The sequence below is a fragment of the Lissotriton vulgaris genome, chromosome 10, assembly GCF_964263255.1.
Source record: "Lissotriton vulgaris chromosome 10, aLisVul1.2, whole genome shotgun sequence".
Taxonomy (NCBI): Eukaryota; Metazoa; Chordata; class Amphibia; order Caudata; family Salamandridae; genus Lissotriton; species Lissotriton vulgaris.
In genome coordinates this window covers 424973615-424995946 of record NC_141698.1, presented here as the reverse complement: position 1 = coordinate 424995946, position 22332 = coordinate 424973615, and the positions used below count along the sequence as shown (strand labels likewise).

General features: G+C 48.4%; 1 protein-coding gene across 2 annotated transcripts in view; it reads left to right on the top strand.

Moving 5' to 3' along the window:
• The window catches only part of ABCA3 (ATP binding cassette subfamily A member 3), a 642985-nt gene that overhangs the window by 385713 nt on the left and 234940 nt on the right, over nucleotides 1-22332 (top strand). For both annotated transcript variants that reach the window (XM_086941282.1, XM_086941283.1), the window contains exon 10: nucleotides 20361-20542. In XM_086941282.1, the coding sequence (XP_086797408.1) occupies nucleotides 20361-20542 (182 nt within the window). The remainder of the gene's footprint in view (nucleotides 1-20360; nucleotides 20543-22332) is intronic.

The following is a 22332-nucleotide window of genomic DNA, read 5'->3' as shown; positions in this document are numbered from 1 at the left end:
AGAGACGATAAATCTAAGAGTCTCTAGTAGGCGAAGTGCAAACTCCACATACCTTTTTTGGGACGATAAAGTCTCCGATGGCTACCGCTCTGCATGGGATGTCGATCTGCAACAATTTTGTTACAATGATGCCTATTGGTATATATAGGCCGTCATTTAACTGGACGAAACGATTTGACATGCCTACTATTAAAGGTACAAGGAGGAATAGTGTTTTCAGATTGTACGGGATTGGGAGCGGGAGAGGTGGAAGGGACCGACTCTGACACGTTGAATAAAGTTTTCAAAGAGGGCTTTATTTTTAAGTAAGCTCTTCGTCTCCTAGTAGTTTGTTTAACATGAGCAAACTCGTTGGGATCCGTCCTGACTCCTTTAGGAAACGCTGAGAGTTCTAGGGCGTTTCTTCCACGCAGGTGCCGGTAGTTCTCCAGACCGGAAATGAAGAGGGGTCGTCGGGGCCAAGGACCTCAACTCCAAGCATGAAACGGAAGAAAAGAAACAACAGGGAATCAGGCTGACGTCCTCATAGGACTAAAAGGTACCAGGGGTGAGGGACACCGAGTGAAGGGGTGCAAAATAAACGTAAGCGCTTAGTGCCTAGTAGTGCTCGTGAAGGGAGAGGGACAATGAGGCTACGTTTAGCAGTATTCACTTGTTTACTGTATTACTACGATTCACCCAGCCCGCCACTTTGCCCCGTACCTTAGCAAGCCACACTCCTCCCGCGGGAGTGTGGCGGGGCGATTCGCAGGACCGTTGGCCTCCTGGCTTGTTGTCCACTGTTAGGCTCGACACGGCTTCTTCTCTGCAGGGCTCCGGTTCCGTACTTCGTCTCCAGCCTCGTCCATCTTCTGCTGGAAGAACGTTGTCCGCTGCTTCTACGATTCCGCTTTCTTTTGAGCGTGTGAGGTCGCAGGTGGGTGGAGCTTCGCTGGCAGAGTTAAAGGGACCGTAGTCGATTCCAGTCTCGTGCCCCCAGGTTGCCTCTGCGCCTGCGTGAGTCTACTCGTCGAACCAGGCTGAGTCCGGATGTTTGTCAGAAACAGAAAGGGGAACAGCTGACCACCAGTCTTTTAGGTTATCGGGACTGTATGTTCCGGACACGAGTCCCACCCCGTCACACTCCTCCCCCCCTGGAGTCTCCGGATCAGGGAGAGGAAAGACCCTTGAAAGAAAGTCAGCATTCCCATTTGCCGTGCCTTTTTTATGTTGCACAGAAAAGGAATAAGGTTGCAGAGAAAGAAACCAGCGGAGTACTCTTGCATTCACTGTTCTGTTTTGGTACATCCATTTTAAGGGAGCGTGATCTGTCTGAAGAAGGAAGGGCTTCCCTTCCAAATAGTAGTGCAGTTTGTCAATAGCCCACTTGATAGCCAAGCACTCTCTTTCTACAGTAGAATATCTGCACTCCCTGGGGAACAACTTGCGGCTGATAAATAGTATGGGATGTTCTATTCCATCGTCCCCCACCTGGGAAAGTACAGCCCCTATTCCTATGTCGGACGCATCAGTGGCCAGTACAAAGGTTTTCTTGAAATCAGGTGATTCAAGGACTGGAGCATTGGTTATGATGGTTTTTAATGTCTCAAAAGCGTCTCTGGCTTCTTGTGAGGGAGTCTGTATTTCCCGCAGTCGGGTCTCTTTACGCAAGAGATCAGTCAGAGGGGCTGCGATCTCTGCAAATTTGGGAACAAACCGTCTGTAGTAGCCGATTAAGCCTAAGAAGGCTCGCAAGTCTCTCTTGTTGGTGGGAAAGGGGGTGTTCTGGATAACTGAAACCTTCTCTGCTTGTGGTGCAATAGTGCCTTTCCCCAGTACGTATCCGAGATACTTGATGGTATTGAAGGCGACTCAAGACTTTTTTGCATTTACATGTAAACCAGCTTGTTGTAAGGCAGTCCGGATGGTATGTAGGTGCTGTAGATGGCCCTCCCAGGTTTTGCTGTATATGACAATGTCGTCCAAGTAGGCCGAATGAATGATGTATAGGGTTTCAGCACTTGATTCATAAGACCCTGGAAAGTGGCAGGTGCGCCGTGTAGGCCGAATGGAAGAACGGTGAACTCGTACAATCCTTCATCTGTAATGAAGGCTGTCTTTCTTTTGTCTTCCTCACGGAGAGGCACCCTTTGGTCAGATCAAGGGTGGTGATAAACACGGCGTCCCCAAGTTTTTCCACTAGTTCGTCGACCCTAGGAATAGGGTAGGCATCGAAAGTGGAGATGGCATTCAGGGCCCTGAAGTCCATGCAGAATCTCTTTGAACCATCCGGTTTCGGGACCATGACGATTGGAGAAGCCCAATTACTTTTAGAAGGCCTTATGACACCAAGTTTCAACATATCAAGTACCTCTTTTCTGACATCTTCCCGTCTAGAAGCGGGGATCCTATAAGGCCTTTGCTTCACGATTTTCCCAGCGGGAGTTTCTATGCAATGCTCTACAAGTGTCGTTTTGCCCGGTAGATCAGAGAAGATGGTGGACAAGGGTTGTAATATGCCTTGCAGGTCTTTTTTCATCTTTTCAGGCAGTTCTTCATTTACGACCAGTTGGTCTAGGGTTGATGTTTTGTCTGACAGGGTAGGGAGTACCAGATTGTTGCTCTTTGGGAGTGGACCGATCCATTTCTTCAACAGATTGATATGGTAGGTCTGGGTCTTGTTAGCCGACAGACGGAGCCTGTAAGTGGTGTTCCCAATAGTCTCAAGTACCTCATAGGGTCCTACCCAATCGTTTTTGTGTGTGACAGATGGCAAAAGAAGCAGGGCCCAGTCTCGTACCTTGAGGGTTCTTAGTTTCGTCCCCTTGTCGTAATGCAGTTTCTGTTTATGCATTTGTTGTTCAAGGTTTGTGTGAGCGAGGTCTCCTAGTTTCCCTAGCTTGGAACGTAGCTGTAGCGTATAGTCTAAAAGAGACTTCTGTTCCTGGGCTTCTTGTGACTCCCAAGTATCTTTCGTGATTTCTAGGAGTGACCTTGGGACTCGGCCATAAAGCAATTCAAATGATGAACAGCCTAGACTGCTTTGCTTCTGTGCCCTTAGCACATATAAAGCTATAGGCAGCAGGCGATCCCATGTCTGGCCTTCGGAGGACAACATCTTCTTTAATGTGGTTTTCAGGGTTTGATTGTACCTTTCGACGAGCCCGTCGGTTTGGGGGTGATAGACCAAAGTCTTTAGGTGATGGATATTCAGTGACTTGCATACTTCTTTCATCATACGGGAAGTGAAGGGGGTCCCCTGATCGGTTAGGACCTCTTTAGGGAAACCGACTCGGGCAAACAATTCCACAAACTTCTCGGCCACATTGGCTGTAGTTGGTGCTCTTAGGGGAAAGGCTTCGATAAACCTTGTAGCATAATCCACAATGACGAGAGCATATTGGTGCCCCCTAGCTCTCTTGGGCAAAGGTCCTATTAAATCCATCCCTACCCGTTCGAATGGAGTGCCGACAATCGGCATTGGTTGTAAGGGTGCAGCAGGTGGTCTGTGAGTATTTTTTCGTTGACAGATTTCACACTTCCTACAATAGTCTTGCACGTCTTTGTACACCCCAGGCCAATAGAAATGACGTAGAATGCTATCCGTCGTTTTCTCTTTGCCCGCATGACCGGCCGTTAGGTGAGCATGGGCAAAGAACAAAACCTGTTCACGGAAAGCTAACGGGACTAGCAATTGAGGGCTCTTTCCCATATCGGCTTCTCTATATAGGAGGTCGTTACGTATAACGAACCTAGGGAAGGAAGGAGCAGAGGAGTCCTGGGCAGCATGTGCGCTTTCCCATGCATTAAAAAGAGTTCTGTCCTCCGCTTGTGCAAAACGAAAACTGCGATCCATCACCCATGGATCAGGAGTAATGTATGCTGCTTTAGAACCATCGTTAGTCGGAAGGCGATCAAAGACAGTCTCTCTAAACAGAGCAAGAAAGTCGGGATTGTCTACCCCCAGAATAATTTTTTCAGGAAGGGAATCCACCACGCCTACCCTCACTACAGCTGGCGTTTTGCCTACGGGTTGCACAGTAATCACAGCTATAGGATAGGGCTTAACATCCCCATGGACACATCTTACATGTACTAGAGAGTCAGGGAGGTATTGACTAGGTAGAACTAGATGTTTTTGAACCACTGACTGTCTACAGCCTGAATCAAGAAGGGCTTTCACGGTTTGTTCATTTATCTTTATACTCGCATGAAAGGAAGTTCCGGTTTCTGCAGAGTAGAGGATGGTTTTTGGAAGATAGCCTACTTCCATTGGTTCTTCTGGAGGGTGTTTTCGTGGACACAGGCGAGCAATGTGGCCCCATTCACCACACTCAAAGCATTGGGGACCACGGGTCATGGGCGATTCCATTCGAAAAGGTCTGGGTTTCACCGGTTCGGGTGTCTGTTTCGGCTTTTTATCTCGTTTTCCCGAGGGTTGACTTTTTTGATACTTCTCCGGTTCCCATACAGTGCCTCTGGGTTGTGCTCTTGCATAATTGGCTGCCATCTCAATGGCTTGTTCCACAGTAAGACTCGAGTGCTGTCTCAACCATCTTTGTGTCCCACACGGAAGAGCATCCATAAATTGTTCAAGATATATTTTGGCCAGGATGTCTTCCTTAGTACTATTTTCAGGTTTCAACCATTTAGCGGCCATCATTTTCAAACGGAAGAAAAGTCTTTGGGTTTTCACCGTGTATCCCTTTCTCTTTTCTAAATCGTAGTCTATACGCCTCAGAGTCTAACCCCAAGTGGTCTAAGATCACATTTTTTATCAGGGGATATGGAGCATTGCCTACAGGGTTGGCCACCTGGTACGCAAACTGGGCCTCACCTGTTAGCAAGGGGGCAAGAAAAAACGGCCACTTCTCTTCCGGCCATCCAAGTGCTCTGGAGGCGCGTTCAAAGATCATGAGAAAAGCGTCAGGATCTTCCCCGTGGACATATTTTTGTAGGGCTATTCCTGACGGGTTGGGTATATGCACTCTGTTTTCCACTGCCACTGTACCTGTGGGTGTTGCGATGTTTTTCTGAACGCTGTCCAACTGGGCAGATATAGTGTTTCTAAACATGTCTCGGTCTGCTTGAGCGGACGTTATTTGCTGTTCTACCGCCCATTCCAATTTCTCCTGTCCCATCACTAGATGTTGGATGAGGGCGTCCATCTCGGAGTTGCAGACGGACTGTGATGGTAATCCCACTTCTGACACCACTTGTACGGGATTGGGAGCGGGAGAGGTGGAAGGGACCGACTCTGACACGTTGAATAAAGTTTTCAAAGAGGGCTTTATTGTTAGGTAAGCTCTTCGTCTCCTAGTAGTTTGTTTAACATGAGCAAACTCGTTTGGATCCGTCCTGACTCCTTTAGGAAACGCTGAGAGTTCTAGGGCGTTTCTTCCACGCAGGTGCCAGTAGTTCTCCAGATCGGAAATGAAGAGGGGTCGTCGGGGCCAAGGTCCTCAACTCCAAGCATGAAACGGAAGAAAAGAAACAACAGGGAATCAGGCTGACGTCCTCATAGGACTAAAAGGTACCAGGGGTGAGGGACACCGAGTGAAGGAGTGCAAAATAAACGTAAGCGCTTAGTGCCTAGTAGTGCTCGTGAAGGGAGAGGGACAATGAGGCTACGTTTAGCAGTATTCACTCGTTTACTGTATTACTACGATTCACCCAGCCCGCCACTTTGCCCCGTACCTTAGCAACCCACACTCCTCCCGCGGGAGTGTGGCGGGGCGATTCGCAGGACCGTTGGCCTCCTGGCTTGTTGTCCACTGCTGGGCTCATCACAGCTTCTTCTCTGCAGGGCTCCGGTTCCGTACTTCGTCTCCAGCCTCGTACGTCTTCTCCTGGAAGAACGTTGTCCGCTGCTTCTACGATTCCGCCTTCTTTTGAGTGTGTGACGTCGCAGGTGGGTGGAGCTTCGCTGGCAGAGTTAAAGGGACCGTAGTCGATTCCAGTCTCGTGCCCCCAGGTTGCCTCTGCGCCTGCGTGAGTCCACTCGTCGAACCAGGCTGAGTCCGGCTGTTTGTCAGAAACAGAAAGGGGAACAGCTGACCACCAGTCTTTTAGGTTATCGGGACTGTATGTTCCGGACACGAGTCCCACCCCATCACACAGATGTAATTTAAAGAGGGATATCATACGGAAGATCTATCTGATATGTGATTTAAAGGAGTAAGGGAGAAAAAATAAATAAGGAACCACCGACATTAAGCGTATCCATACCGTCGCGGGGCACAAGCAGGGACTGAATGACTGAATGTAAAGTGAACTAATTAATAATCCGAATTGAAGGGGTTGTACAAGCAAAACATTATTTTTGGGAAATATGAATGGGTAACCGATAAGACAGAATGGTTGAATTTCTGTCACTAAATGATTGCATTCTCCCATGGAAGCTCATTGTTTAATCCATAATTAGAAGTACCCAGGGAGAAAATCCAAAACACTTCTCTCTTTTTACGGATTTTTTCGCCGCCCTTATCATTTGGAATGGTGACTTTTTCCAGAATGCGCCACTTGATGTCTGTAGGAGAATGATGGAAATCCAGGAAATGTTTAACTAATGGGGCCGACATTTTGGATGTTTGTATCGCTGATCTGTGTTCTGTTAGACGTGTCTTAACACCATCGATGCTTGTGTTATTTCCCTCCTGTGCTGACATTTTGGATATTCCATTGTTCATGACGAGCTCAGCTCGTAATGAGTGTATGGAGGTGTACATCATGACGAGCTGAGCTCGTCATGAGCGTCGAAGGAGTTAATAGCTCTGGAAGTTTCCCCTACGTAACCAAGGTTACAGGGGCACAAGATCAGGTAGATGACATTACGAGTATTACAATTCCACAATTCTTTGGCATGGATCTTGAAATTGTTAAAAATAATTTCCTCTCCTGTCAAAAAGCCAGCGCAAGACTGGCATGATGAACATTTAACCGTACCTTTGATGGGATTGTTCCCATCGATAGACTTTTGAATGAAAGGACGGTTGCTGTTGGCAGTGAAGTATCTAGAATGTACTATTAAATCTTTAATATTTTTATTGCGGCGGTGGGCAAAGAGGGGTTTTGCAATATGATTTTGATTGGGTTCTGTATTGAGGAGATGCCAATTTGAATTAATGATTTGTTTTATCTTGGTATTGAGTGTTGAGTGTTTAGTGATGCACGCAAGTTTTGCTTCCTTTTGTGGTTTACTACTATTTAATAAATGGTCTCTATCATAGTAGCGGGCTCTTTTGTATGACTCCCTCACCAGCCGGTGAGGGTAGCCTCTGTCTAAAAATGTCCTTTTCATATTGACGGCCTGGGCATCAATCTCTTAGGTTAGTACAATTTCTTCTAACTCTGAGAAATTGTGAAAAGGGGATGCTGTTTTTTTGGCATCTAGGGTGGTAGCTTTGAAAATGGAGAAGCGTATTTCTCGCTGTCGGCTTGATGTATAAATCAACCTCTAATTTCCCATCATTATGTTTAATCAGGATGTCAAGAAATTCCACTTGGTTGGTATTTATATGTGCAGAAAATTTAAGGTTAATATCTGTCAAGTTGAGCCATGATAGAAATTCTTTTAGAGTCTGTTCCCCATCGGTCCAGATGAAAAAGATATCATCTATATAACGATACCAATGGGAAACAGACTCATAAAAAAGGGCCACTTCATTGTAGATACATTTTGCCTCAAACTGGGACATGTAGATGTTGGCTATAGATGGGGCTACAGAAGTCCCCATACTCACTCCGTTGGTTTGAAGGTACAGGGAATCTCCAAATTCAAAGACATTGTCTTTAACTCGTTCCATGCTGATGACGGAACCGCTCCGTCATCAGCCGCGGTGGCGCTGTGCTGATGACGGAGCGGTTCGGTCATGGCCCATCCGCCGCGCCTGCGCAGCGCTGATTTCGCGCCTGGGCGGCGCGTTCTATTGAGCGGGGCGAGCCATGACGGAACCGCTCCGTCATGAGCTCAACTGTTGCTTTAAACAGCTGCTTCGGTTATGCTTTGTGACCTGACCTGCCTTTCACCTTGCTTCCACATAGGTGCATATTCATTCTCATGATATTTACCTGTAATGCTTCAAATTACCATGCAGCATTCCTTTAAAGTCAGACCTCCTGGCATGCCATTGGTATAATTTTACTGTGAACAATATGGACCTTTGCTAGTGACTATTTTTTGTGCACACTTTGTGGAATACTGCTGAAGAATCTTTGAAATAACGTTGAACTTGGTGAGGTTACTGGATAGCTTCAAATCACCAAGGACTCCATGCTCCATTCTCAACATACATTAACCACCTCGTTGCTGCTTCTAGTTCTAATTTTGTGGCATAAAACCTCCAAACTAACCTATAAGATTACAGTGATTCGTTAGGGGCGACCTAGTTGAACAAAGGTTGCAAGCATAATTTCAAAAGCTGTGTCACCCTGACCTTTTTATGTTTTTTTTTATTAGGCACATATTTTCTCCTCCCAGGGAACTTGACAGGCTGTGAGTCAACTGTAGGTTCCCTACAATTAAGCCTGTGACGTTGATCAGCAGCACCTGCTTTCTGATGGAAGTGGGAGCAGTTCCTTTGAACTGATTATGGGTCAAGTGTAGAGTAAAGGATAAATGCCATGGTATACTTCCCCATTATTGCAGAAGAGTTCGAGATTTAAAGAGAGAGCGGTCATGTAGAGCAACTGTCAGGAGGCCAGACCAAAGCCCAGCCAGAGAAAAGGCAAAGGAATACTAATAATTTTTTGGGTCGAACACTTTGTCTTTATTCGGTCTTCATGAACTCTAAAATGCAGCGACAGAGAACAGCTTTACCAGACACATGGCCCTTCTGCTGTCTTTTCTTAGAGGTTGGGAGCAAGCTTTAAAGAAAGCCCTGTTGCTGTGAACTTCTTGGAAGGAGATGCTGAACATTCCAGAGATGAAAAGAATAGAGCCCTGTTAGACCTGTCTGGCTTTTTGCGTAGTCCCTCCAATTTATTATTTATTTTGTCCCCTTTTTGCCCCTCATACCTTTATTAATTTTTGTGTCCACTAACTTTTCTAGGTGTTGGTCAAGGGGATAGGTGTTCTTTTCCCCCCTCGTAGTTTTTCACCTCAGGCCTAGAGGCCTGTTCTGACCGGAATAAAGTTGGAGTCACAAAATGGTGGCTACCAACTGCACTAACTGCCAAACCCAGAACCTGTCCCATAGAGTAGTATAGGGCATTCCAGAACCTTCTGGTCCCTTCTGGACCTCTGAGGGTCAGCCTATAAAAGGCGGAATGCTGGACAGCCATTTTGTCTGTCAGTGAGGAGCAGCTAGAGTGAAGGCTGAGGTCTGGTAGGGGTAGGATCCTGAAGGGTGGATTGCTCTACAAGAGTAGCCCTCTGTCAAGTCTTTTCCACCGCCCATTCCTGTTGTCCTAGCCAAGTTAGTTCATCCTGCTGACCCTGGACAGTTAGGTGAAGGGGTTAACTCTCGTAGTCTGTGGAGCTGAGAAGGACCCTGCTCTGGGAACTGAATTAAGAGGTCCCCTGTGCCCCTATGTCTGTCCAGTAAGGAGGGCTGGTGGTCTAGTGCTAGAAAAGTGCGCTGAGGCTTAATCCTGTAGGAGCCCCTTTGATCCCCCCTCCCTTTCTAGGGCAAGAAGTAAGCTTTTGACAATGGTAGCGCTGGGCTCCTCTTACCGGTGTCTGGACTTGTAGTGGGCAGTCAATCTCCTGACTGACGAGGTGGTGGAGAGTGGAGACAGGTCCCATTAAGCCTGGGAAGTCTTGAGTGGCTACCTCCGTGAACGGGACCCCGGGGGCGCCTACCGCGCTCTGTGTCAGCGCCCCGGTAGGATCAGGAGAGAGAGGGCGAAGTGTCCATGTCCGGCGCCAGCGCGCTTATTCCCCACTGAACTGGGGACTGCCTTGCAGGAGGGGCCTAGGACCGAGCAGGCCCGGTGTGGAGACACTGTTCCGCGTCAGGGCGGCTAAGCAGCTGCTGGAGCGAGACGCTGAACCTCCGCGCATGCGCGGAAGAATCCTTGTGAGGGAATCAACGTCTCCCGCCGCTGAGGAGAGCTGAGAGGAGGAGGCGGCTCCGTCGAGTGGCTGGGGAACGATCAGAGCGCCGAGGGACAGATCCTTGGAGGAGTAGCAGCCCTGTCGAGTGGCTGGTCCCTCTAAGAGCGCCTCGGTTTGCACCTGGGAGGGCCTCCGCTCCTCTGTGAGGGGGCGGGGAGGCCGACTACCGGAGGAAAAGCGTCTCACAGACACAGAGGGTGAGCGGAAGAACCGCCTGCTGGCCACCCTCCCAAGTAAGCAGGGAAGAGTGAGGGGTGGCGAGGGAGAGCTGGTTAGGCCTCCCGATCGTCTGTCTTCTTTCCCACGCTGGTGCAACACTGTTTGAGAGGAAGGGGGTGGAGGGCCTGAAAACGAGTGGCACAATTTCCAAACCTGACAGATTTAAGAAGCCTTGTTTTACCCGAGGGGTGAAAGGAGTCTAAAGGCCTAATTAATCCCCTGGTTCTTGACAATTCGTGACAGTTTGCCCCCCCCCCCCCCGATGGAGTAGAGTTGCTGAGGAGTAAAGCGGAGTACAGTGTATATTCATCTAGTCTGTGAAAGAATAAGTGTTACCTGCCAGACATGGTTATAATGCTTGACTAAATGCAATGTACTGTTAATGCTAGTTGATAATATGCTTTAGCAGTTTAGAAGTATAGTTATTATTTCCAAGACAAACTGAAATGTCCTAAGTTGTAAATTTTGAAACAAAAGAGCAGAGATATTATTTTTATAAACCAGCACATATTTTTCCAACAAATTGGTGTAGTGTCCTTTTTATGTGTTATTGCGTGGATTTACTGCTGGGTGGTTTGCAACCTTCACATTTGTGCCTCTGGTGTTTATGTCTTACCCTAGGCCAGGCTACCCTAGGTGACCTGACATCCCAGGTTCCAACAGATTGGTGTCTAGCGGTGGGATCCTGACTTGGTTGCAGCTACTCAGTAGTAATTAAACGCAATACACTGGCCTACACCAGGAGTTTTCTCCTTGCGGCCCTCCTAATTTGATTTTTGTTTTTCCAAATTTGTTCCTGGTGGTGGGTGGAGGTTATCCTCAGATCATGCTTCTTGGTTCTCTCCTGAGTGCCCATTTAATCCCATATCTGAAGAATGGAATTAAACCTGGAAGAGCTAGAGTCCTACACTGTGACCCAACTTAAAGAGTGGTGTCAGCAACAGGGGGTATTCTTCAAAAAAGGTGCCAAGAAAAGCGAGTTATTGACAAGGATAAGGGCATGGGTGGAAGCTCATTTAGTGGAGGAACCGGACACAGAAGAGAGTGGTAGGGACACTGTCCTTGAGACTGCAATGCTGTACCAAGCTGGAAGGGGGAACCTGCTGACAGGTCCCAGGACACTTTCGAGGGAGGGCAGCAGCGTCTCAGTGAGGAGTTCAACTGACGCCGAGCTGGAAGACAGGAGGGAGGAGAGGAGAATGAGATTGGATTTAGCTAGAATGGAAATGGAGAGGGAGGACAGGAGGTTGGCCCACGAACGAACCATAAAGGAGCTAGACCTTCAAGCCTTAACATTAAGGTCTCCTAATCAAGACAATGGTGGCAGCGAAAATAAAGTAAATACCAGGGAACCCAGACCCTATCTACCCAAGGATGTTATTGCCAGTTACACCACAGGTGATGACATTGCCAAATGGTTAGCCGCATATGAAGTCTCTTTAAGGGCTCATGGGATCTCAGAAACTCACTGGGGGGGTGGGCTGTATAAATATATGCCACCTGCTGGCAGAGATACCTTGTTGGCTCTGGAGCAGGATGAGCAAACCCACTACCCTACCATGAAAGTGGCACTGGTGAAAAAGTTTGGACTTACCCCTGAAAAATACAGACAAAGATTTAGGGGAAGTCACAAACTGAGTACCCAGAATTGGGTGGATTTCTTAGATTACGCCAAGAAAGCCTTGGAGGGTTGGGTCAAGGGCAGTGAGTTGAGGGACTATGAGGTGTTGTATGATCTATTTTTGAAAGAGCACCTCCTCGAGAAATGTTTTCCCGAGCTGCGCCAACACCTGGTGGACAGCAAGCTGACCAATCCCCGGAAGCTTGCAGAGGAGGCGGACATCTGGGCAAGTACCCGGGTGTCCTCAAAGGGGACTGGAGGGGATTCCCAAAAGGCCGGACAGGGCGCCCCCCAGAAGAAGGAGGGGGGAGATAAAAAGAGGGAGTTCTCTAAAGGTCCCCAAAATAATTTCCAAGGAAAGGGAGCAGGTTACACCCCTAAGGCAAACCCGCCCAGAAACCCTAATCCTGGCCAAAGCCAGCAGCCAAGTGTTCTCCACTGTTTTGAGTGTGGTGGTGTTGGACATTATAAGGGAGATGTCAGATGCCCAAAGAGACCACCCCCTCCCACCGGAGGAAAACCACCGGGAGTAGCTAGATTAGCGCTCAGGGAGGAGTTGCCCTTAAATAAGGGGGGTGAGTGGGCGGGTGTCACCTTAGTGTCCCTGGGAGAGCGGGAGATGGTTCCAAAGATCCAGGTGCCCCCAAATACTACAAAGTATGGGCAATGGGTCACCATCAATGGCCAGAGAGGGGAGGCTCTGAGAGATACAGGAGCCAGTATGACTATGGTGAGAAGTCAACTGGTGTCTCCAGAGCAGGTGGTTCCCAATGTACTCCACCCCGCCGCGATGGCTGACGGCAGAATGGGCCACTATCCAGTGGCTGAGGTTCCCTTCGAGTGGGAGGGGGTTGCAGGTTCACTTCGAGTTGCTGTAAGCCCTGCCGTGCCAGTTGATTGTCTGCTGTGGAATGACATGGAGCACAACACTTAAAGAGAGGTGGAATACCGGACGCACTCTGCGATGCTGGGTACACCTGACTTGGCCTGTGCGAGCACACGGTCTGCGTCTGCCCGGAGAGGGAGTTCGCCTGGGTTGGAACCTGGAACAATGGCCCAACCCGCTGCCAAAAAGGGACAGACCCGGAGACAGGAAGAGCCTGCTCCGGCTTCCACACCCCATGTGAGAGATCAGCCACCTGCGGTGGTGGACCAGGAGTCCGTGGAGGGGGAAGTAGACTCTCTGGAGGATTTACCCATCCCTGCTGAGTGGCATGTGGAGGGAGGTCCCACCAGAGAGGAATTCTGTAAGGGGCAGAGGGAGTGCCCTACCCTTGAGGGACTGAGGCGACAGGCTGAAGCCCAGGCAGCAGGTGATGTTACGGGACACTACCTTATTTACTGGGAGGATGGACTCCTCTACAGTGAACCCAAGGTACCCTTACCTGGTTTGTCAAGGGCCTTGGTAGTCCCGCAACAATACCGAGCCTTTCTGCTGGAATTGGCTCATGCTATACCTTTGGCAGGACACTTAGGTCAGGACAAGACCTTTGCTCGGCTTGTCCTCCACTTTTACTGGCCTCAGATGAAAGTGGCGTCCAACACTTACTGTTGGACATGTGTATCCTGCCAGGCCAGTGGGAAAACAGGGGTGAAGCTGAAGGATCCCCTGGAACCACTTCCAGTCGTTAGCACACCCTTTGAGAGGGTGGGCATCGACATTGTAGGGCCTTTAGATCCACCAACCACAGCTGGTCACAGGTTCATCCTGGTTCTGGTGGATCATGCCACACGGTACCCAAGGCAATTCCTCTGAGGACAGTCACTGCTCCTGTGGTGGCTAGAGCCCTAATGGGGATCTTTACCCGAGTGGGATTCCCCAAGGAAGTTGTGTCTGACAGGGGGACCAACTTCATGTCAGCTTATATGCGGGCAATGTGGAAGGAGTGTGGAGTGACCTACCGGTTCACCACTCCTTATCACCCCCAGTCAAATGGACTGGTAGAGAGGTTTAACAAAACCTTGAAGGGCATGATCAGAAGTCTGCCTGAAAGCCTGCGGAGGAAATGGGACGTCCTCCTACCCTGTTTGCTCTTTTCTTACAGGGAAGTGCCACAGAAGGGAGTGGGCTTCAGCCCCTTTGAACTTCTGTATGGGCACCCTGTACGCGGTCCTCTCAGCCTGGTGAAGGATGGTTGGGAGAAGTTTCCCAGGAAACCCCCCCAGGATGTGGTGAGCTACATGCTGGCCTTCAGGAGCCAAATGGCGAAGTTGTGGAAGCAGGCTTCTGACAACTTGGAGGCCAGCCAGGCAGTTATGAAAGAGTGGTATGACCACAATGCTCACCAGGTGGAATTGGAGCCTGGCCAGAAAGTGTGGGTGATGGAGCCTGGAGAGCTTAGTGCCCTTCAGGATCGCTGGACAGTTCCATTTGAAGTGTTGGAGAAGAAGGGTAAGGCCACATACCTGGTGGACCTTAAGACCCCTCGACAGCCCCTACGGGTGCTGCACGCCAACCGTCTGAAACCCCACCATGAGAGACCCGAGGTCATTTTGATGATGGTGACTGATGGGGAAAAGGAAGCGGAAAGCGAACCTCTCCCAGACTTATTCTCGTCTCAAGAGAAGGATGGGTCAGTGGAGGGAGTGATTCTCTCTCCCACTCTAACTCCTGAGCAGCGGGAGGACTGCCGCCAGATATTGGAGCAGTACTCTACGCTGTTCTCCCTTGTCCCGAGAAGGACTCACCTGTGTACCCATGATGTGGACACAGGGGACAGCCCACCAGTGAAGTCGAAGACCTACCGGCTGTCCGACAAGGTGAAGGCTAGCATCCATGGAGAGGTTGCCAAGATGCTAGAGCTGGGAGTTATCGAACCTTCCAACAGTCCTTGGTCCAGTCCGGTGGTGCTCGTGCCAAAAGCCGCGCCACCAGGCACCACACCAGAACTGAGGTTCTGTGTGGATTACCGGGGACTGAACTCAGTGACAAAGACTGATGCTCATCCGATCCCTAGGGCGGATGAATTAATTGACCGGCTAGGAGCTGCCCAATATCTGAGTACCTTTGACCTCACTTCGGGGTACTGGCAGATCTCCTTGACAGATGGAGCAAAGGAAAGGTCAGCCTTCTCCACACCTGAGGGACGCTTCCAATTTTGTGTGATGCCCTTTGGGCTCAAAAATGCCCCTGCCACATTTCAGCCGCTGGTGAACCAGGTCCTCTCTGGAATGGAGAGTTTCTCTGCTGCTTACCTGGATGACATTGCTGTCTTCAGTAGCAGTTGGGAGGACCATCTGCAACATTTGCAAGCAGTTCTCCAGGCCCTGAAACAAGCTGGATTGACAATCAAGGCCAGCAAATGCCAGATTGGGCAGGGGTCGGTTGTGTACCTTGGACACTTGGTGGGTAGGGGGACAGTGCAGCCCCTGCAGGCAAAGATTGAGGCAATCATGGCCTGGGAACCCCCCAAGACACAGACTGAGGTCCGAGCTTTCCTGGGCCTCACAGGCTACTACCGTCGCTTTGTGAAGGGGTATGGCACTATTGTAGCGCCTCTCACAGAGCTCACCTCTAAGAAACAACCTCGACGGGTAGTTTGGACGGGAGCTTGTCAGCAAGCTTTTGAGAAACTAAAGCAGGCAATGTGTGCAGCACCGGTCCTGAGGGCCCCAGACTTCTCCAAGGAGTTCATTGTCCAGACAGATGCATCAGAACATGGCATTGGGGCAGTGTTATCGCAACTAAATGAATAGGGCCTGGATCAGCCTGTGGTCTTCTTATCCAGGAGACTGCTTCCCAGGGAACAGAAGTGGAGTGCAATTGAGAGGGAAGCTTTTGCGGTGGTGTGGGCTCTGAAGAAGCTGCGGCCATACCTGTTTGGCTCGCACTTCCTGGTTCAGACTGACCACCGACCCCTTCGTTGTCTGATGCAAATGAAGGGGGAAAATCCCAAGCTGTTGAGGTGGTCCATCTCCCTACAGGGAATGGACTTCCGGGTTGAACATCGGCCTGGAGTGGACCACGCCAATGCAGACGGTCTCTCCAGGTATTTCCGCCTTAGTGATGAGGACTCCCAAGGGGTTGGGTAGTTCTCCCCACTTTCAGCTGGGGGGGACGCGTGTTAGACCTGTCTGGCTTTTTGCGTAGTCCCTCCAATTTATTATTTATTTTGTCCCCTTTTTGCCCCTCATACCTTTATTAATTTTTGTGTCCACTAACTTTTCTAGGTGTTGGTCAAGGGGATAGGTGTTCTTTTCCCCCCTCATAGTTTTTCACCTCAGGCCTAGAGGCCTGTTCTGACCGGAATAACGTTGGAGTCACAAAATGGTGGCTACCAACTGCCCTAACTGCCAAACCCAGAACCTGTCCCATAGAGTAGTATAGGGCATTCCAGAACCTTCTGGTCCCTTCTGGACCTCTGAGGGTCAGCCTATAAAAGGCGGAATGCTGGACAGCCATTTTGTCTGTCAGTGAGGAGCAGCTAGAGTGAAGGCTGAGGTCTGGTAGGGGTAGGATCCTGAAGGGTGGATTGCTCTACAAGAGTAGCCCTCTGTCAAGTCTTTTCCACCGCCCATTCCTGTTGTCCTAGCCAAGTTAGTTCATCCTGCTGACCCTGGACAGTTAGGTGAAGGGGTTAACTCTCGTAGTCTGTGGAGCTGAGAAGGACCCTGCTCTGGGAACTGAATTAAGAGGTCCCCTGTGCCCCTATGTCTGTCCAGTAAGGAGGGCTGGTGGTCTAGTGCTAGAAAAGTGCGCTGAGGCTTAATCCTGTAGGAGCCCCTTTGATCCCCCCTCCCTTTCTAGGGCAAGAAGTAAGCTTTTGACAATGGTAGCGCTGGGCTCCTCTTACCGGTGTCTGGACTTGTAGTGGGCAGTCAATCTCCTGACTGACGAGGTGGTGGAGAGTGGAGACAGGTCCCATTAAGCCTGGGAAGTCTTGAGTGGCTACCTCCGTGAACGGGACCCCGGGGGCGCCTACCGCGCTCTGTGTCAGCGCCCCGGTAGGATCAGGAGAGAGAGGGCGAAGTGTCCATGTCCGGCGCCAGCGCGCTTATTCCCCACTGAACTGGGGACTGCCTTGCAGGAGGGGCCTAGGACCGAGCAGGCCCGGTGTGGAGACACTGTTCCGCGTCAGGGCGGCTAAGCAGCTGCTGGAGCGAGACGCTGACCCTCCGCGCATGCGCGGAAGAATCCTTGTGAGGGAATCAACGTCTCCCGCCGCTGAGGAGAGCTGAGAGGAGGAGGCGGCTCCGTCGAGTGGCTGGGGAACGATCAGAGCGCCGAGGGACAGATCCTTGGAGGAGTAGCAGCCCTGTCGAGTGGCTGGTTCCTCATAAGAGCGCCTCGGTTTGCACCTGGGAGGGCCTCCGCTCCTCTGTGAGGGGGCGGGAAGGCCGACTACGGGAGGAAAAGCGTCTCACAGGCACAGAGGGTGAGCGGAAGAACCGCCTGCTGGCCACCCTCCCAAGTAAGCAGGGAAGAGTGAGGGGTGGCGAGGGAGAGCTGGTTAGGCCTCCCGATCGTCTGTCTTCTTTCCCACGCTGGTGCAACACTGTTTGAGAGGAAGGGGGTGGAGGGCCTGAAAACGAGTGGCACAATTTCCAAACCTGACAGATTTAAGAAGCCTTGTTTTACCCGAGGGGTGAAAGGAGTCTAAAGGCCTAATTAATCCCCTGGTTCTTGACAATTCGTGACAGTTAGCCCCCCTCCCCCCCCCCCCCCCCCCGATGGAGTAGAGTTGCTGAGGAGTAAAGCGGAGTACAGTGTATATTCATCTAGTCTGTGAAAGAATAAGTGTTACCTGCCAGACATGGTTATAATGCTTGACTAAATGCAATGTACTGTTAATGCTAGTTGATAATATGCTTTAGCAGTTTAGAAGTATAGTTATTATTTCCAAGACAAACTGAAATGTCCTAAGTTGTAAATTTTGAAACAAAAGAGCAGAGATATTATTTTTATAAACCAGCACATATTTTTCCAACAAATTGGTGTAGTGTCCTTTTTATGTGTTATTGCGTGGATTTACTGCTGGGTGGTTTGCAACCTTCACATTTGTGCCTCTGGTGTTTATGTCTTACCCTAGGCCAGGCTACCCTAGGTGACCTGACATCCCAGGTTCCAACAAGCCCTGACTAAGAAGATGAGATCAATGTTATGCTGGCTGCAAGCCTACCTGTGTGGTGGTTGTCAGTGAGTGAGTGAGCGAGCCCCCACAAACCACAAACACCTTTTTTAGCCCGGCAGAACAAAGTTGCCCAGATATAGCAATAATAGTTACAAGAAAGAGCAGCTGAATCTATTTTCAGGGCTGCTATTTGCACCCTTCCCGTTCTTCTCACTTGGTCATTTAGGCCTTTTATTCCACTGGGCAGTGGCGTAATAAAATGTGAGGGGGCACGCCTACAAGATATGCTGAAGGGGCCCCTCACACTCACATCAGTAGGGGCTGAGGGGGCCCCCTCCAGTATGGGCAAGCCTGGGTCCACTGCCCCGCACCACGGGTCCTGCGGGGGCCTTTGTTACTCCCCTGCCACCGGGCATTTCCCTATTGGGCTGGAGCCCTAGGAGGCCCGTTTAGAAAAAAACAGGGCCGCTCCCGGTGTCTTTGTCCTTTATCCATGTCCCCGGGCCCGAGGTTAATTACAGCAGTGACTGGGAGGCTTCAAAAGCGAGAAAAAAAGGAGGGAGAGGGAAGGAAAAGAGAAAGTGAACAGAGAAGGAGAGGGGAGAAGCAGTGAGGGAGAACAGATGGATGGAAAGACAGCTTCGGTGAGGAGACATTTGTAGTGGGGCTGACTTTTGCATTTTTGCAAAGGCTGCTTTTGTTTTCACCGTCTGCTCAGAATCCCAGGTACCCTTGATATGCCTCCGTCCAGCTCCGGAGGAGAATGTGTTGAGGAGGGGCTCTTGTTCTCCTCAGAACTTGTGGCTGTGCCTCAGCATTTGCTGTTGATTATCCTGATAACAGAACTGAATTGTTTTATCTCTCTTTTCTTTCTCTCTCCCGCCCACACCTCTTTCGCCCTTTAGTTTCCAGAGATCTATCCTCTTGAAGTTTTAATTTGACCATGACCTTGGTTCCAAGGATTTTGGTGGTACCTGTTGATCCAGTGGATACCCAAAGGCACTTACCTTTCCCTCCCTCTGAACATTGTTGATAATAACCGTTCATTTCCAAGATGCAGGCCATTAAAATTTGGTTCCCCACAGACCTGGTGGGAGGTGCTGTCACTACCCTCTTGCAGAGACATGAGACCTAGTGACGCCCATAGCTGGTTTCCCTATCAAGTGCTTGTTTCCAGTGCACTAAAACCTTTCAGAACCTAATGGGCTGTAGCCCAGTTAACTGGGCCCCAAGACTTTGTGCAGAATGGCCTTCCCCTCTTCACTGCTTCACCTTCCTGAAGTAACATTTTCATTTGTTTTGGATGATTCTTTAAGTTTTAGCTAGATTTTGGGGCTTTGTATTTTGGGAATACTATGTGGGGAATTCAGCTTCAGGTTCTCCAACCCACTGAGTTGCACGTCTTTACTCGCTGAGCTGCAAATAGAGTAAGTTGAAAGACAGAAATGGAATTTCCCTACAGACACCTGCTATATTGACTAGGTAAAGTATATAAATACCAGCAGGATTTAATGAGCTCTAAAGATTTCCAGCTAGACCTGGTTTTCCAAAGAATAGCACTGGACAAAGGACTTGAAGTAAACAAAAGAAATCTAGCTCGTAGTGCAACTATGCTATAAATGTTACTCCTTGTACTTCAGCCCAAGTGTGTATCAAAGGTTTATCTGTGAAACCTCAATTCTATTGAGAGTTAACCTTGACTTACGGTGCAGTCAAGTACCAAAAGGAAGTAACTTGGAGCATGATGTACGTAAAGGGATTTTGTGATCAGTTTTACTTCCCAAAATCACTGGGTTAGTGACTACATATTTCTGTAATGTACAAACTCCATTTTACAAGTCTGAAAAATGTTTCCAACATCTAAAATAGGTTTTGCGACCCATACCAAATCGCAGTTTGGAGGGGACGTAAAAGAGAGCTTTCCTTTGCAAATTATGATTCTGTATTTCATGAATCAGTGGACTGCAACTGCAATTTCAGTTGTAAACCATTGATCAGTTAAATGTCAAAAGTCTCAATGGGGGTGGTAACTGATTCACAAATGGGAAGGGGCCCCAAAAAAAGGTTTCCATTTAGAAATAGATCGTAGTCTGCTGTCCCTTACAGGCCACCATTTCTGTGTTTGTAGCCACTCACAATGGGCCACAGATTGCACACTGCCTAATTATTATTCAGTAGCCAAGTCATATTGTGAGTCCCTGAGAAGGGTGATTTTGTGACTCTGACTATTTGCACTTAGGTCCAGTTTATATAATCAGAGTCCATGTTGGGGAGTCTGAGTAGCACATTAAAGTCTGTGAATTCTGGTAGTTTATGCAGAGGCCCTGTTACTGCTGGAAAGGTGAATGAATGTATGGAGAGATCTGTGTGATAATGAAGCATCTTTTGACATGTGTTTTCTGCTGTGTTTTAGGGACTGGAATGCAGTGGGTAAACCTGATGAAGCCAGTCAGTGTGGACGATAACTTCACCTTTGCACATGTGCTCGGCATGCTCCTTCTAGACTCTGTGCTGTATGGCCTAGTGGCCTGGTATGTGGAGGCAGTCTTCCCAGGAGAGTATGGCATTCCCCAGCCCTGGTACTACTTTTTGACGGTGAGTCCTAGGGGGCAAGTATTTTTAATGAAGTGGGAACCCTTGCAACACCCTGCTGCTTTCCCGGCCAGGTGGTGGTGTCCTACAATTTTTCTTTTCCATTCACTGTCTTTTTTTAATGCTATTACTATTTCAGATATTCTTTAATCTTTCTTTTCAGTTGTGCTGTTTTAAATTAGTTGGGTCATAGAGGGTTAAAAATATCACATCATAAGAAAAAGTGGCTCCTTTAGTTGCTCCGATCTACTCACTGTTGTGCTCTGTTAATCATTTCGCCAGATTTTTTTTACATTATATTCTTATGTTACCATGTCTTTTATTATATGCCTTGAATTTTCTGTGACATCTTTGAACCCCCTTATCCTGCATCACTGTGATCTTTGCCTGCACAGGAGTCGACACAAGTCGCCTCAGTTCCGTTTTTTAGCACTCTTTTAGTTGGTGATCCCTACTTTTTGGTTGGCGGATCTCAGACAAGCTGATTCAGTAACAAAAGCTTGGCAAAATTTAGTCTGTAGATGTATTGCTTCTTAATTTTGTGGATCAATATGATTACTCTATCTCCACGTTTGTGAATGCTTTGCAAATGCTCCTACAAATACATTTTTAGGGAAAGATGTGCTATGATTTCAACATGTAAACGTTCTTACTAGTAACGTATTGTGGGTGTTTACTCCTTTCTCTCTTGTGTAGGGGCTTTCCACAGTCCTCCTATTAAATAGTGCATGCATTGTCTTCCTTTACACACTTGAAACCTAGAGCCAGATAACAAAACCATTATGCAGTTGCAAACTCTGTGATTCACAAAATCACAGATTTGTGAATAAAAAATGGTGTTATGCCATATATTAAACATATTTTGTGATTTGCAAAAGCCTTTCAAAATAACCAGATCGATTTAATAGCTTATTCCGAATTGCAAATGGTAAGTGGCTTGAAAAGCACGGTCAATCCTATTTGCGATTAGATGTATTAGTATCATCCCAGAACGGATTTTTTTTAAATCGGCCTTGGTTCCTTTATGAAACGCTTACTGCTGTTTTTTTTTGTTTTTTTAAATGTGTCTGAAAATGGAAACAAAGGGATGATAGTCTACTGTACATTGATGGTCTGCTGTACATTAATGGCTGCTTCTGTGTCTTTGTAGCCATTCATACCGATTTTAAATTCATCAGGCAGGTCGTTCTGCGACAACATTAAAGACTGACTGCTAAAAGGTGGTGTGCGATTTGAAATTGCTATGTGAGATTAGTGTGTTCATATTTCTGGCCTAAAGTCTCTTGATAGTATTTGTCTTGAATGATATTCAGAGCTTAGCTATCAGGGCCCCACATACCAATGCTTGTGAAAGGATCCTAAGACTGAGTCTGAACCAGTTACAAGACCATTTTACAAGCAAAAGCTTGCATTTCTTGCGTTTGTGCTCTACTTACTGCCCGTGTGAAGGAGGCTTACACTGATGCTCCCCTTGTGGTAATTGCTCTATGTCTTTCTGAACCTTGAGGAGAGTCTTTCATTAGGAAAAAGCCAAGACAATTGACATGTAGGCCAGAAACACACATACCTTTCACAAACATCATGAAAATCGAGATTTGGATTTGAACCTTTGGATTCTTCTTTTTGGTCTGGAGTTTGAGCCTTTGCAGTTTTATTTAGTCAAGCCTGTAAGTGTTTTCATAGTTTGTTCACTTGCTTTTAACCAGATATCCCTAACTCACGGACACTTCATTCTTCAATATTCAAGACATTTCAGTTTTCCAAATCTCTAGTTTCCTGTGTCTACAACACTG